General features: G+C 40.9%; 1 protein-coding gene across 1 annotated transcript; it reads left to right on the top strand.

Annotated features, from left to right (window-relative positions):
* Nucleotides 1-7,404: 7,404 nt before the first annotated feature.
* LOC149068048 (uncharacterized) lies at nt 7,405-13,574 on the top strand. Its single transcript, XM_089251712.1, has 3 exons — nt 7,405-7,529; nt 10,331-10,436; nt 12,635-13,574. Exons 2-3 carry the CDS (start codon nt 10,331-10,333, stop codon nt 13,291-13,293), a joined length of 765 nt encoding a protein of 254 aa, XP_089107838.1. The 5' UTR covers nt 7,405-7,529; the 3' UTR covers nt 13,294-13,574.
* The last annotated feature ends 2,627 nt before the right edge of the window (nt 13,575-16,201 follow it).

Below are 16,201 nucleotides of genomic sequence, written 5' to 3'. Positions count from 1 at the left end.
GATTCCTTTTCGTAAACTCACCAGATTATTTTCCATGAACTTCCGCAGAATCCTTTTAATGAACTTCTCAGATTCTTTTTAATGAACTTCTCAGATTCTTTTTAATGAACTTCTCAGATTCTTTTTAATGAACTTACCTGATTTCTTTCCGTAAACTTCTCAGAATCTTTTTTATGAACTTCTCAGAATCTTTTTTATGAACTTCTCAGAATCTTTTTTATGAACTTCTCAGAATCTTTTTTATGAACTTCTCAGAATCTTTTTTATGAACTTCTCAGAATCTTTTTTATGAACTTCTCAGAATCTTTTTTATGAACTTCTCAGAATCTTTTTTATGAACTTCTCAGAATCTTTTTTATGAACTTCTCAAAATCTTTTTTATGAACTTCTCAGAATCTTTTTTATGAACTTCTCAGAATCTTTTTTATGAACTTCTCAGAATCTTTTTTATGAACTTCTCAGACTCTTTCTCATCAACTTGCCAGATTCATTTTCATCAACTCGCCAGTTTACTTTTCGTAAATGAAAGGGTTTCTTTTCGTTAATAAACTTACCAGATTCCTTTCCGTAAACTTGCGAAATTACTTTCCGAAAACTTGCCAGATTTCTTTTCATAAACTTATCAGATTTCTTTTCGTAACTGAAAAGGTCCCTTTTCGAAAGTAAATTCACCAGATTTTCATTCCTAAACTTACCAGATTCCTTTTCGTAAACTACCCAGTTTACTTTTAGCAAACTAGCCAGTTTACTTTTAGCGAACTCACCGGATTTCGTTTTATAAACTTACCAGATTTCTTTTCGGAACTGAAAAGGTTCCTTTTCGTAAATAAACTTGTCAGATTTCTTTCTGTAAACTCGACAGATTTCTTTCCATTAACGTACCACCTTTCTTTTCTTAAATGGAAAGGTTTCTTTTTGAGAAACATAGCAGATTCCATTGCATGAAATAACTAAATTGTTGTAGAAGAACTTGATACACTTGAACGGTAACTTACACATGCCTGAAATTACAGAATAGAATGACGCGATAGCTCATTTGCAACCTTCCTGAACCTGGCGACAGTCGAGAGAGTGATGTCTTTTTTCAGATTCGGAAAATTGCAGTCTATTTCAGAACGTCACGGTACTTTGCGTGCTATAAAGAAAAGAGACATCCGTGTCTCCGTAGTATATTGGTTATTACACTCACCCGGATTTTGAGAGGATCTAAGTTCAATTCCGGGTGGAGATATTTCCTATTGAAGTTGTGTTTCCTTTTACATATGAGTGGCGACACCTTATAAGAGGTATAGAAGTACAGTAGCCACCGCTTATAATAATCACTTTCTATAAGAATCAAATCGGCAAAAAAAATCAAACGCTGTTTTAACGTGGTAAAATCATCGGTTATAAGAATCAGATATTTTCGCTTATAAGAAAAAAAAAATCCTCAAAAACTGCATAAGTTAAGAGCAATTTCACACAGAATTGTTTTTTTAATTAATTTCACAGTAATTTCAGAATTCTATAGAGTGATTAACGAGAATTTTTAAAAGTAATAACGAAAAGAATTCGTGAAAAAAAAATTGAAAGAAATAATTTCATAATTAATGAAAATTAAAAACTGATTAAAAAAGTAATTTGAGGTTTGTAGGGAAAATTTCAGATTTAATGAATGAAATAATCAATTAAAAATAATGAATTAATTAATTAATGATAGGAAATTATATTTGAAAATATATAAAAATTCTAATTTAATAAAAGAAATAAATGCAGAGTAAATAAGAGTGTTCAATAGTTTGGGAGAACCCCGTTTAATAAACGTTGTATGACTGGTGGCCCGCGGGCTTCGTGGAAAGTTTAGTTTGGCCCGCAACGCGCGCGTCTGAGAGATTGAAGAGACCCTCCTGGTCTCTAAGTCAGGGGCGATCTTAGGGCAGTGCGACCGATGCAGTTGCACCGGGCGCGAAATGAGAAAGGGTGCCGAAACGCGTTAAATATACATTACTAGAAAAATATCTTTAAGATACTTATTTAAGAAAATAACTATAAAATATACATGAAAAATTATCGACATGAGAAAAAAAGTGGAGGTTTGTGTGTATATAATATTACGGTTATTTTTCGAAACGAAAAGAATCGATGGGCAGTGCACCTATATACGTACAGTACATAGCGATTTTGGTCAGATAAAAATACACGTTCTCTTGATCGAGCACTTTCCGTTTACCCCTGCAGGAGATTTTGCGGGGAGGAGGAGCAATTCTGTTGTTGTGCAGTAAAAAATAAAAATGATAGAGGAATCGCCCTCGCGGTCACCCAATTTTTCTACTAACGAGAACTAAAGTGTTTTCCTGTGTTGTGAGGAGTATTACAAGAATTAGAAGATGTTTTCTGATGTGGGAAATAGTTTGAGCCAAAGGCCTTTCATGCCTCTTTTTCCCTCGACTTGTATTACTTGAATTAAAAACGCAGAATCGAATCGCCAATACATTACAGTATTTCGAAAAAAATATTGAATAAATATTTAAAAAAAAAAACAATGAATGAATTAAAACCTATGATTTGCTGACCATTTTAAATAGGGATCCTGCACTTGGGCCTCGTTCCTACCAGTCACACGAGGAGAAAGAAAAATTTACTCACACGAGAAAACCCATGCACTTCGGCGCCCCCGATCACTGGCCAGTCTCCCGACTCGCCAGACTTTCCTATTAGTTCAACCAGGGGCAGCTCAGTGGACTGGGTGTGCTCTAGAAGGGCGTCTAATCCGAAGTGAAAGGGCAAAAAAAAAAAATTAGGAAAAATTATTTGTGCCTGCTATCAGAGGGGCGCCAAGTCTGAGGTAAACAGGGCGAAAAAAAGTTAGGGGAAATGATTTCTGCCCCCTCTAGTAGGAGCACCAAATCTTGTCTTAAAAGAGTAAAAGAAAGTACAGAAAATGATTTCTGCTCGCTTTAGGAAGGGCGAGAGTGGTATCCAAAGAGTAGTAGAGAGAGTATCCAAAATGGAAACGCAAAAAAAAAAAAAATTAATTAGGAAAACTTATTTGTGTAATGTCCCTCTTAAGTCCGAAATAAAAGGGCGAAAAAATGGGAAAATGATTTCTGCCCGCTCTTAGAAGGAGCGCCAAGGTAAAAGGGCAAAAAAAAATTCGACATGATATGTTATGACATAAAATATCGCTGTTCCTTTGAACGCATCAAAACGAAGAAATTGCAACAAACTTTTTTTTTTTCTAATTGGGGAGGTCAGGGGACCCAAAAACAGGTCCCGCTCGGGTAGAGATTTTGTAGCGAGCCGCCCCTGAGTGCAACATATGTGTGTGTGTCGAAAATTGTAACAAACCGTACATACACAACTGAACATCTTTTTGGAGTTTCATGGGTCTTGTTCCAGATACCCGGTGAGTAACGGTAAAGCCTCCTATGAGGCTGGCGGCTTGGCTCCTGCACAAGAGGCCTTGGTAAGGTGTGGCCACAACGGGACTCTAAAAAGACATATTTTCCCTTTCAAGAAACTAACGAGGAATGTATGTTGGAAATTCAATTGCATTTTTTTTAAACAGCTTTGTAAACCCTATTCAACAATCATGACCCCACCCCCCAATTCTGTTTTTGAAACTAAGAAAAAGTTTTGAATTGCAAAATATGTATTGCTTTATTCCATTGGTATCGTTGTCCCTAACATATGCTTCACAGCATTGTTTTACACCTTGTGGTAACGTACTAGGTATAAGAGCGATATGTCTCACCCCAAATAGACTTATTAATTAAAGTGTGCCAGTTTATTAAAACTTGCAATTTTTCCACTAGGTTATACATTATTTGAGAATACGAGAATTATAGTGTGAACTTAATCTAGTTGCCTGTAACTGTAAGGTAAGCTTATACTGTATATTAATTACGATTTGAGGCACAGTGGAAAACATTTGGGAAACATATTGCATACAAAACATATTGGAAAACATTTGGATTGGCTCCGCGAAACAATAAAAAAAAGAAGTTCTGGAACTAAGTTCTTAGGAAATGGAAAGATAACATCTGAAAGACAGAAATGTGAGATTTTCCAGGAGCAGATTGAGTGGTCTTTTGTTGCCATTAAAAGATGTAGGAAGAACAGTTGGAAGTTACGATTAGCTGTGCAAATTCGAAATAATAGAATCATAGATTGAACTCTTTTTTCAGAACAGTTCGCTCTGTACAAGTCTCACAAACATCAATCGTCTCGGTAAGTTTGATAAATTTCGCAACATTTTATCACTTTTACCGGTGATTAGGCATAATCCTTTTAGACCCTGTATGCACAAACGTTTGCTTCTTTTCACTTTAGATATTCCTTTTTGAACATCAATGGATGTTCAGCCCAAACTTCAAGAATTGAGCGTTATACACTCATGTCCATAAATTAAGGATAATGCCAGCTCCGGCAAATAAAGGTTCAGAAACAAAACAAACGTTACTTATTCATAAAGCCCATTTATTAAACAAAAGATAAAGAACAAAAACGTTGGTGTATGTATGATACCATTCATAAAAACTACGATTTTTGCTCCCTGGAGCAATTGTAAAAAATATCTCCTTTACAAAAACTTACTATTACATGGTTGGTATGATGGTTAATACATTGTATGTCTCCCATGCGATGAAATACAGTCCGTACAAGGAGTAGTAGGCCTAGGCATGCTGAGTATCAAATTATCGATCTGATCTTGGAAAAGATCACTCCACTCAGCAAGCAATGCTCTCCGAAGTTCCGGTACACATGTAGGAGGTGGTTGACGGGCTGCAACTCGTCGGCCAAGCATGTCCCACACATGCTCTATCGGATTCCAGTCAGGTGAGAATGCTGGCCATTCCATACGGGTTATATCCTCAGATTCAAGGCATTCGTTTACGATGTTTGCTCGGTGAGGACGGGCGTTGTCATCCATAAACACAAATCCTGTGCCCATGCACCCCTAAACAAACGTACATGTTGTTACAGAATGATGTCCCGATAAATTTGGGCGTTCATGGTTCCGGTTTGAACATGCAGATCTGTTCTGGAACCCAGTATAATTCCACCCCAAACGAGCAATGCTGCACCACCGTAACGGTGTCGTTCAATGATGTTGTCTTGGTGGTAACGGGTACCTGGCGTTCTCCATATGAAAGTCCGACGTGAATCAGACTGCAAGCTAAACCTGGACTCGTCGGAAAACATCACACAAGCCCACTGTGACGATGTCCACATTGCATGTTCTCTACTCCAGGTTAATCGCTGCCGACAGTGAGTTGCCGTGAGGGGAACACATCTGACAGGCCTGCGAGCATATAGACCAATATCTCCCAAACGTCTGTACACGGTTTGCCTTGAAACTGTGGTACCCGTGGCTGCAGACAGCTGACGAGACAGGTCGGATGCTGTGCTCCGTCTGCTTCTTTTGGCAGTTACTGCCAAATACCGGTCTTCATTCGGCGTTGTAACTCGGGGGCGACCTGTACTGTAACGTCTACTGACATTTCCGTTATCTTGGAATCGTTGCCAAAACCTAGAGATGACACTTTGGGCAATTTCCTCGGATACTTCCATCTGAGTACGCCCACATTCCAGGCGGCCGATAATTCTACCACGTAAAAAATCATCCACATGCGTCCTCTGTGTCATAACTATTCGCTTATGGCACTGAGCGCCTTACAGAACTCTTGTGAACAATTTTACTTCTTTGCCACCATTCCTTATATACCCCCCTCTTACACTCTCGTCATTGTGACGTACTATCGGCATCATCTGGTGGCTTCCTGAAATTTGCATATCATTCTTGCAGATGTGTGTGATTATTCTACAGGTGAAATTTTTACTTTAGATTTCGATTTCCGTGTGATTCTAAATTATCCTTAATTTATGGACATGAGTGTAATTGAAATTGAAGTCCCTGAGGTTAAAAAAAAATCTACAAAGAGAAAAAAACAACCCCTTCCCACTGCCGTCTTAACTCATGGGCCCACCCGGGAGAGCGGCCCGGAAACCTCAGAGTAGAGGGGCCTCACGAAAATGAGATCTAGTTAAAATTTTCTAGAATTTACTAGGTAGGGCCTCAGAAAAACCACTTGGTCCGGGGGGGGGCATAATGCTCTTAAGACGGCCCTCCCTCTTCCCAGGGCCGTAGCGAGCTTTCTCGGGCGCAGTCTTTTCTTGGAGTCTCTTTGAAATAGTTATGCTCAGAAAAAGGAGGAGTTACAAGCGCACCCCCCCCCCCTCCCATTCGGCTCGGGGCACCGCCCAAGTTGCCTCAGAATAGTTACGGGTCTGCCCAAGTTGCAGGGCTCGGTGCTTTAGCTGGTGTTTGCCTGCCCCTTCTATTTCTTAGTACTGGGTCTGAAAGGGATAATTTCAAATGAAGTTCATGAGTTTTATAAATATGAAAGAAATCACACACACGGAAAAATATCACTTTAATTTAACCACTTTTAATATCAGTTTAGCCTGTACGTGATGCGTGCACTACGGACAGACAGACATGACCGCTGACCGCCCAGAGAGACCATCTTGGGATGGTTTACGCTCTTTCCCAAAGGGATGGACGGCCTCGGAGAGCGAAGCGTGCACTATACATGAATTTTACCATAAAATTCAATTAAAATAAGTATGAAGAAGATAGATTTCTTTGTGATGAGTATCCTGCATAAATGTGTGGCGTTTTGCTTTTTTAATGTTTTTAAATCTCATATTCAAATCAAACAAGTTGGGGTTTTATGCTTGTTTACTAGTTAAATAGCAGTAGCCCTAATTAAAGGGGCAGTGTAAGAAGCTTTTCCAACTTCTTCGTCCCTTAATATCCAACCAAGAGGTGAGTGGGGGGGGGGGTGATAGGGACGATCATCACACCTAGAGTCTGATAATATGGTAGAATGAATCTGTCCCGTATTTTACGGGGCAGTGATAACTAGCAAAAATTGCCTCCTCTGACACATCACTCTGGATTTGCACCTGGGGGGGGGGGGGCGCTGACTACTGTTTTTGCACCGGGTGCCAGTAGGTCTAAGACCCTCCGGGTCTCTAGGTGGTTATCAATGAAGTGACCAGGACCCGGCGAATGTCAGACCGGCGGAGTAAATATGGTGAACAATTTTTTTGAGCTTTGGGCAGAAACAGAACGGGCATATTATAACGTTCGACGAATTTCTCCGCAATCACAACATAACGTAGCAATCAAATGTGTAAAACGAGCCGCGCATCTAACAAACAAAAAAAGCTTAAATGATCGCGTTCAGTGATTTTTAGTTGGAAAAGAGCAATATATTCGGTTCAAACATACGTTTTTTTCACGGAAACACGTATTTACATATTATATTCTCCAACAACGGTAACGTAACACCAATTTTATTTCAATTTAAGAAGAAAAAAGAGCGTTCGAACCACAAAAACAATAGTGAAAGTGAGATACGATTCTGTTAGTATTTAAACAGAGTCCATAGAAAAGCACGGCAAGACAGAATCTCGGAACAACAATCGTGTGTTCTGTCTGCTTGTGGTTCGAAAGCTAAACCGATCAAACGATTATTGAGGTGAGTAGCTTTTTATTGTTGATGTTTAGCATTATTATTAGACAACTGCTTCGAATGCATACTCGAGAATTTCGCGATTAAACTATTGTGAAATTTGTAATATTTTGGTGGTTTAGCAACCATATTACAGTACTTGAGAAGATCAATTGTTATTACCAAAAATATTATAATGGTTTCTTTTAAGCCGAGGTTACAATTTCTGTAACAGTCACTCAGGGATGGGCTTAAGTCTTTTGCGGCCCGGTGCAAAAAAAAACAAAAAAAACTTGACGGCCCCTATGAACAGGGGGTTTTTGTCGCAATACCCCCCAGTGTCCATGGGTACCCTGATGCTGGCAGGTTCAAAATTTGCCCCGAGAATGACTATCAAACATTATTTGACCATTATTTGATGGTCGTAGAAAAAGCTATTCGGCAATGAATACGGACACTAGTGTCCGCTGCTCAACGAGAAAATTGCAAGTATGAATTCCCCAACAGGCATTTAAATGTGGGGGGCTGTCAGAAAGGGGCGGCTAGAAAGACGATTATCTCTACCCAGGGCCTCAACTAGATACTCTCTTAGCTGGGTAAGCACGCATTGTGCCTCCTTTATGTTATTTTGAATGAAGAATTTATCGCCCCCTCTGGCCCAGCGCACTAGATCCAGCTGCACTACTCTTCTTTGCTTGGGCGGGGGAGGGGGGGGGGAAGAGGGAGGGACTCTGCGAAAACTCTAGGACAGATGGTTCAGTGTCTGAATGTTAGAGGCTCTCTATCTCAAGCTGAACTCCAATTAAGGTGTCGCTTGGTTAAGAAGTTGAAGTCTCAAAAAAAAAAAGCAATCAAAATATATTTTCATTCCCTTTTTCGGGTCCCAAAAATTTAGCGGCCCGGTGTGGGCGCACCCTTCGCACTTGCCCAAGTTCGGCTCTGCAGTCGCTGAGTTTTATATGTTTCCCCTAATGATAAAACAATATTTTGTTTAATTTGAACCTTTTTCTGTGGAAAAATACGTAGATAACACAAACAACTGAATAACTTCCAAAGAGACTTGCCAAATTGACGCCTTTTGTTGCCTTGGCTCATTGAGCAATTACGTGTATATGTGGTCTACCTGTTATCTGATTAATATCTTCTGATAAATATTCGTTGAAGAAAGAGAATGTGTGAAATTTATAATTTAAAAAAAACCAATTTGTATTTAGAAAGACGTTACTCTCCCCTGTTAATAGAAGATAAGGAGAAATGGCTGAATGAAGAGATATCGGTGTTTCAGGGGAAGGAAAATGTATCTCTGCCCTCACGGGGCACGACCACCTAGGTCAGTGTTTCTTAACCTTTTTTTGCCCGTGGCCCCCTTTGAACCATTTTCTTTCTCGTGGCCCCCCCCCCCCCCCCGTCTTACCCCGAGTCTTCAACTCTCATCTAGAAGCAAGATCCTTTATACGTATTGAAATAATTTTTTCATTGAATTTATACTGAACGAAAGTTTTGCAAAGAAAATTGGCATCCAGACCACTAGCCTAGAATTTATTGATCTCCCCGCTAGTCCGAGTTCTATCAGAACCGTCTCAACATCACGCCCCCCCCCCCCTCCCCCAGGCAAAGTGATGCTATGTTAGTCCCATACTTAGCTGGAAATAAACAGCCTACACATTTCCTACTTATTTTCAAAATTTATTGTACTATACAAATATCATAATATCCCCACCTTACTTATGGACATGAGGGCCCCGGGCATGACCCCTCACAAGAATGGGACAGTCAGAGCTGCAGCCCGGGGCCTGATATGGTTTTCATCATTTTTTGTTTTTCACACTATAATTCAATATAGAGAAGGGAGTCTGTGAAAAATCTAGATAGGGACCTGGGAAAAACTTCATCCTAGGGAACTTTTTGCAAAATGTAGGTGGTGAGGACCGGGTAGGTCCATGCCCTAAGACGGCCCGTTTTATGGGTGGTTTTGTTGGATTCTGTAAGTGTATAGTCACTAATATAAAATCTTTATTTCTTCACGCCTTAATTTTTCTTCGCCCTCCAAAACCACCTGTCATGGCCCCCTTTTTCCATTTTCTTCCGTGGCCCCCTTCAGGTATCCCAGTACCACTAGGGGGCCATATGACCCCCGGTTGAGAACCACTGACCTGGATAACCTAGGTGGTCTATCTGTAGGTTATCTAGGTGGTCGTGTACGGCGGCAGTGGTAGAGCACTCGTCCGGCAAACGAGAGGGCAGCGGTGAATTTTCCTTCGTTAAAACACCGATAACTGCAGAGGCGTACGCAAGACGTTCGAGTAATAGGCGGAGATAGACTTGGAAGTCTGGGGAGGGCACGGTCATTATTTCTGGGGGGGGGGGGGGAACGACGATGATGATGATGATGTCAATTCATGTATGCATATGTACATTAGATCAGTCAACTTCACATTTGACGCTGGGGGGAGGGGGGGGCGCCCCCCGTATCTCCGCCCATGGCTCGAGTATTTACTCTACCCCTGCTATACTCCATTGAAAGTTATTTTCTTTAAACGTTTTGTGACACGTGCGTCAGAAGGGATACAAATTCGCGTTTTAGGCCAAACTTAGATAGTAAAATAAGGTACCCAACAAGCTGATAAAAGTGGGTGGGGGGGGGGGGGGAAGGAGTTTGCTCCCTCGTGGTTCTGGCATGATGGGGACGATATACCTTCCGAAGACAACACGCATGGTGAGTTGAAACGTGTTAAGATTCGTCGTTGCTTGCCTCTATCGTGTTAGCATGAGGCGAAGGATTCTAATTTCCTCTCCTGATTTGAATGTCGTTCTTTCTGAATGTGCAGATGGGGAACTACAAAAGGATCGCAGTTTTGTTCATCCTGATGGTGTGCGGGGAACAAGTGTGCCGTGCCATGGAGGCTGCTGCTGCTGTGAAACGTGAGGCAGAAGGTGAGTGTTGTGCCATTGCACATTTCATGTTTACCATTCGTGAAACTCCAAGAAAACTATTCGGATAATGTGATGTCCGTAAACAGGGGATATGTTATTACAGTCGAATACCGTTATAGCGAAAATCTCGTTTTAACGAAACCTTTTCTAATCTCCCCAGATAAGTTTGCATAAAATAATTCTAAAACCTGGGATTCCTTTATAACGAAATTTCGTTATAACGAAGTGATTTCTCCGGTCTCTTGGATTTCGTTATAATGGGATTCGACTGTACTATGCCTCGGATTTTTCTATGTCTTTGCATATTTCGCTGTTTTTACGTGATAGACCATATTTTCACAATTTTAAAGCATATTTTTGCATATTTACGAATTTTTGATAAAAAGCAAATTTTTTTTTTTTCTCGCTATTTCAATCCCGCTTCAGACTATTTTTTAGTGGTTCCTGACGATAGATGGCTCCTAGGGCTAGGATTTTTAGGCACTAAAAATCGAACGTCGTTGCTGATTGGTTGAAAAACCTAAATCTCAGGATTTGAGTTGGACATTGAAAATTTTTGGAAAATAAAAAAATCCTAGCCTTTTTTCAAGCACACTGGCGTGTAGATGTAAATAGATCGATCACCTGAATCGGTGTCGGTGATGGTTAGTTAACTCGTGGGAAACATTGGCTAAAATTGGCGAAATTTTTAGGGTTTTCATCAAAAATAAAAAGAATTATTTATTTATTTATTTTAAATTTTGTGAGATGCTTTTCTATAACTAAATACAGTCGAATCCCGTTATAACGAACTCCAAGAGACCGGAGAAATCCCTTCGTTATAACGAAATTTCGTTATAAAGGAACCCCAGGTTTTAGCATTATTCTATGCAAACTTATCTGCGGAGATTAGAAAAGGTTTCGTTAAAACGAGATTTTCGCTGTAACTGTATTCGTTAAAACGGGATTCGACTGTACTGCACTTGACTAGCTATTTTCTCCTATAGATGGCAGCACATTAATTCTGAATTTGTAGGGGAAAAACTTACTGCTAAGATTTTAGATCATAAAAATCCCAACCTTAGTGATTATACTGGCGATTCGAATGCCTCTGTGAATATTGCATTTTTTTTTTTTTTTTTTGGCCATCAACAGACACAGGGCAACAACTTTGTAATTGAGTTTTGGGGGGCACACGGGGACTGTATAAAAAGTTAATTTTCTTATTTTAATAACTATACAATTTCTGGAAACATGAATGACACATCTAACGTGTAAGTACTACACGTTATTTGGAAACTTTTTTCCAGTTGGAAGTAAGTGACCCCATGAATGATCAAGTGAGTTGGACATTTAGCCTCAGACATTTCATCATATTGTCACTCACCTGGTCAGTCCTATGGCCACTTGCTTGGTCATTCATACGGTCACTCACTTGGTCATTCATGCTGTCACTCACTTGGTCATTCATGCGGTCACTCACTTGGCCATTCATGCGGTCACTCACTTGGTCATTCATACAGTCACTCACTCACTTGATACGGTCAGTCACTTGGTCATTCATACGGTCAATCACCAACTCATACAGTTTATCACTAACTCATACAGTCAATCGCACATTCACTTGGTAACTCATAAAGTCAATCGCACACTCATTTTGTCAGTCATACAGTCAATCGCACACTCCCTTTTTTACTCACACAGTCACTCACTCACTTATATGGCCACTCACATGATCACTCACACACACACTCATACAGTTAACCGCATACTCCCTTGGTTACTCATACACTCATTCACCCAGTTGTATGGTCACTCACTCATACGGTCAGGGCAAGCGAAATGTCAGGTGTGAAATTTCTGGACGAAAACGTGGGCGACTGTATGAGTGAGCAAGTGAGTGCGCGATTGACTGTATGAATGAGTGAGTGACCTATGAATGACCAAGTGAGTGACTGTATTGTTGAGTGAATGATCATATGAGTGACCGTATGAGTGATCATATGAGTGACCGTATGAGTGACCGTATGAATGACCAAGTGAGAATGCGATTGGCTGTATGAGAGAGTGAGTGATCGCAGGAATGACCAAGTGAGTGACAGTATGAGTGACCAAGTGAATGAACATGGGAGTGACCGCATGAGTATCAGGGCGACTCGTACGGTCACGCAATTTTTGACTTCATAATTATTATGATGTCCTTGATTTTCTATTTTCAGGTACACTAGTAAGAAACAAACGTCAAGGGTTCATACAGTGCACAGTCAATTCTCAGGTCACAGTTTTGGTCGATGAAACTCTGAATCGTTGCCAGAGTAGGATGAGAAGCAGTTACCAGCTCCGCGACCAGGTTACTGCAGACGGGATGGTGCTGGAAGGCGGAAGCTCGTCGGGCTGGAAGAACATGACTAGGATCGGCCCGGTGAGCGCCATCTGTAGCCAAGACATGATACGTCTCTACATCGAAGTCAGCTATTTGAGGATCCTCATAACCTACACCCTGAATCTCGTCGACGGTCTACTCGGCGGATTGCTCGGCGGGACTCTGTCCGGGGTGGTATCGACTCTGACCAGTCTCTTGGACGGAGTGGTATCGCTCCTGCTGAGGATCCTCGCCTTGGACATCAGGGTGATGGTCATCGTCGAACAACTCCTCATCCCGGGCGCCAGGTGCAAACTCGTCAGGTACCGAGTCGTCAGAATTTCGAAGATCACTCTACTCAACATCGACCTGACGGTGGTGGCGGACCTCCTCGAAGGAGTCCTTGCCCCGGTCCTGGACTTGGTTCTCAATCTAGTACAGTCTCTGCAAATAAAACCGATCTTCGCTCAAGAGTTCGCGAAGTTATCCATTCCACTGAATCTCATCAATATGTAAAGGAAGGGAAGGACGTTTGCTGAACTATTTTGTTCTTCTGTGAACTTCTTCTTTGTTGCAGTGAAATACCAGGCGTTTATTCAGTCTCTGCATTTGCTTCATTACGTCATAGACCCGAAATAAACGGCATCCATAACACTTTCAGAATCAGAGAAAAAATAATAATACTGTGTTGATTATGTTTCATATTTTGCGCATCAATGTTGTGTTTTGAATCATTTGAATCTCTCTCAGATGTAATGCCAATAAAATAAAATAGATTAAAATCAATTACAAATGTTTAGTTTCCCCGATTGTTTACTTTCTTTTTTCTTTTTGTAGTGGAAAAAGAAACCTTCTAATTCTGAATAAATTATCTCCAGTGATTAACCCCTTTACGATCAGGGGGCGTAGTATTGTGACCGAACCCTGTGGAATGAATTCAATCCGGCTGACTGTTTCTTCAACCTTTTTTCCCCCCTCATCGCGAAGGTTTATTGTAACCTTTTGAAACAAAATTGTGTGTGTGTGTTCTCTTCTGTTCTCCCACCGCGATCGTGATATCCTAACGAGATAACGAGCAACTGAGATGACGATGGCGGCGGTTCACCTCAGCTTCCCCCTTCCATTCTCCATGGCATTCCCCCCCCCCCCACACACACACACGCACATTTAATGTATCTTTCTCTGAACTATAATCCTATACGATGCACTATACTCTCTTAGCCAATTTTCTCTGTACTTTTCTTCCCCAGTCTTATTTATTCTATGAAAATTATCCGTAAATTACTTCCTCTTGAATACTCGTACTCCATCAATAATTCAACGTTATCCCAAGTTTCTCAAATTAAATACCTCGGTGCCATAATCTCAGCTGACTTACGTTGGAACAAACATGTTGACTACGTTTACCAGAAGTGTCTTAACAAACTTTTCTCCCTCCGCCGCAACCTTAAACATTCCACATGGGATATTAGACTACTCCTACCAAACTTATATCTCCTCTCCCGTTCGTTCTTACGTCGCTGAAATCTGGAACTCTTACACCTCCAGTAATATAGACAAACTCGAGTCAATCCAAAATAAATCCACCCGATTTGCTCACTACTGCTGGTCATCTTTCGTTTCCGTATCCGAACTTAATCTCCTGGCCCCCCCCCCCCCCACTCCTCTACTCTTCGTCTCATTTCTCGATTAACCCTGTTATATAAACTTTCCTATGCTCATCTTAACTTTGATGCCTCTGGTATCTCTCAGCCAAACTATCCTACATCACCAGAAGACTCGACCATCCCCTTAAAATAAAACATATTTTTCTATCACTGACTGCTTTAAGTACAGCTTCTTTCCTCATACTATTGGTGAAGGGAACAAATTCCCCATCTCTATTGTCGAATCCCTCACTATCACTAGTTTTTGTCTAATATCAAACAAAATCTTTGTCACTTTCAATCGCATCCTCTTGTACAAGCCCCAGGGCTAACAAAATTGCACATGTGACGGTCAAGACCGGCCGTCTCCGTGAATGTAGGTGACGCATTCGAGATCCGCTCTCGAAGGAAATTGAAGTCCGAAAGTTTGAGATGCAGTTCGAACTTGAGAAATTTAAGCTTCAAAACGAAGTGAATCATAACGATGCCAGCTCTGTGTCAAGTTCCCCGGAACTTAAATTTGAACTCCAAAAAACTGCTCCCGAGTTTCGACGTTCAAAAGGATGACATACATTGTTTCTATCTTTCGCTGAACGACAACTCAAACTGGCGAAGGTCACTGAAGAATTTTGGGTGTTCCTCCTCATCACAGTTCTGCCGAGTAGTGCAGCATCGCACGAGAACCTGAAGATAAAGCATCTGATTATCAACATAGAGAACACCCCGAAACGTTTCCGATTATCTGCAGAAAAATTCCGCCAACTGTTTGCTGCTCACAAGAAATCAAAAGACAATACTTGTACTTGATGTGACTACTATTTCGAGCTCAGATCATTCTTCGAGAACTGGTTAACTGAATCGCGCATCGCGAACATACACGTGTTGGAAATCGAACTGTCAAAACCACCTTCTTAGTGTTTCCGGAAGTAAAGAGTAATAGATCACTGTTGGGATTGAACGGGACAGACGGCAGCAGGCATCGCAGTAGATCTCAAGAAAAGATGTTGGTTTTTCAGTGACACTCCTCATCGCTGATTCTTATTCCCACAGATTCCAACGGTTGAGTGCACTGTACTTAACACCCTTTACCTTAGCATGATCTTTGATTAGCATGTCCTCAAACCAGGGGGAGAGCTTACTCCAGTCGTTCAGTATCATATCGACACCAGTAGTATTCTCTGGATGGCCAAGTGGTTGGTCTGGATGGTTACAAGTGGAGTTTCTCAAGGAAGTGAGTAGTCTTGGCGGCGCTTGACCGCGATAATGCCATTTTCCGCCGCTAGATGGCGCCACCGGAAATGTTTTCGCGCGTTTTTGACCGACTTCCTTTTTTAGCCGGATTTTGAACCAGATTACCTGACCGATATATTTTCAAAATGGAGGTATTTTTTTATGTCACTGTCGAGACGTTATCTTGACCATGGGATGTTGTCTATGGTTATCAACTAATTTCCGATAATTACTATACGCTCTTTGGAGTTCAAATCCAAAGTAAAACTAAAAGGGGCATGGGGTTATAGCGTTATCTTGACGATGGGATGTTGTCTGTGGTTATCAACTAATTTCCGATAATTACTATACGCTCTTTGGAGTTCAAATTCAAAGTAAAACTAAAAGGGGTATGGGGTCATAACGTTATCTTGACCATGGGATGTTGTCTGTGGTTATCAACTAATTCCCGATAATTACTATACGCTCTTTGGAGTTCAAATCCAAAGTAAAACTAAAAGGGGTATGGGGTCATAGCGTTATCTTGACCATGGGATGTTTCCGTTCCC

This window comes from Pholcus phalangioides, unplaced genomic scaffold, assembly GCF_987345545.1.
Source record: "Pholcus phalangioides strain wild (caught in Gottingen) unplaced genomic scaffold, Ppha-v1.0 ptg000027l_1, whole genome shotgun sequence".
Taxonomy (NCBI): domain Eukaryota; kingdom Metazoa; phylum Arthropoda; class Arachnida; order Araneae; family Pholcidae; genus Pholcus; species Pholcus phalangioides.
Note: the sequence above shows the minus strand (reverse complement) of the source record. Positions and strands in the feature narration are given on the sequence as shown.

Excerpts from the sequence above, each read along its gene's own strand:
- LOC149068048 (XM_089251712.1), top strand. The coding sequence starts at position 10,331 with ATGGGGAACTACAAAAGGATCGCAGTTTTGTTCATCCTGATGGTGTGC. Across the intron at positions 10,437-12,634 it reads TGTGAAACGTGAGGCAGAAG|GTACACTAGTAAGAAACAAA; the intron begins GTGAGTGTTGTG and ends TTCTATTTTCAG.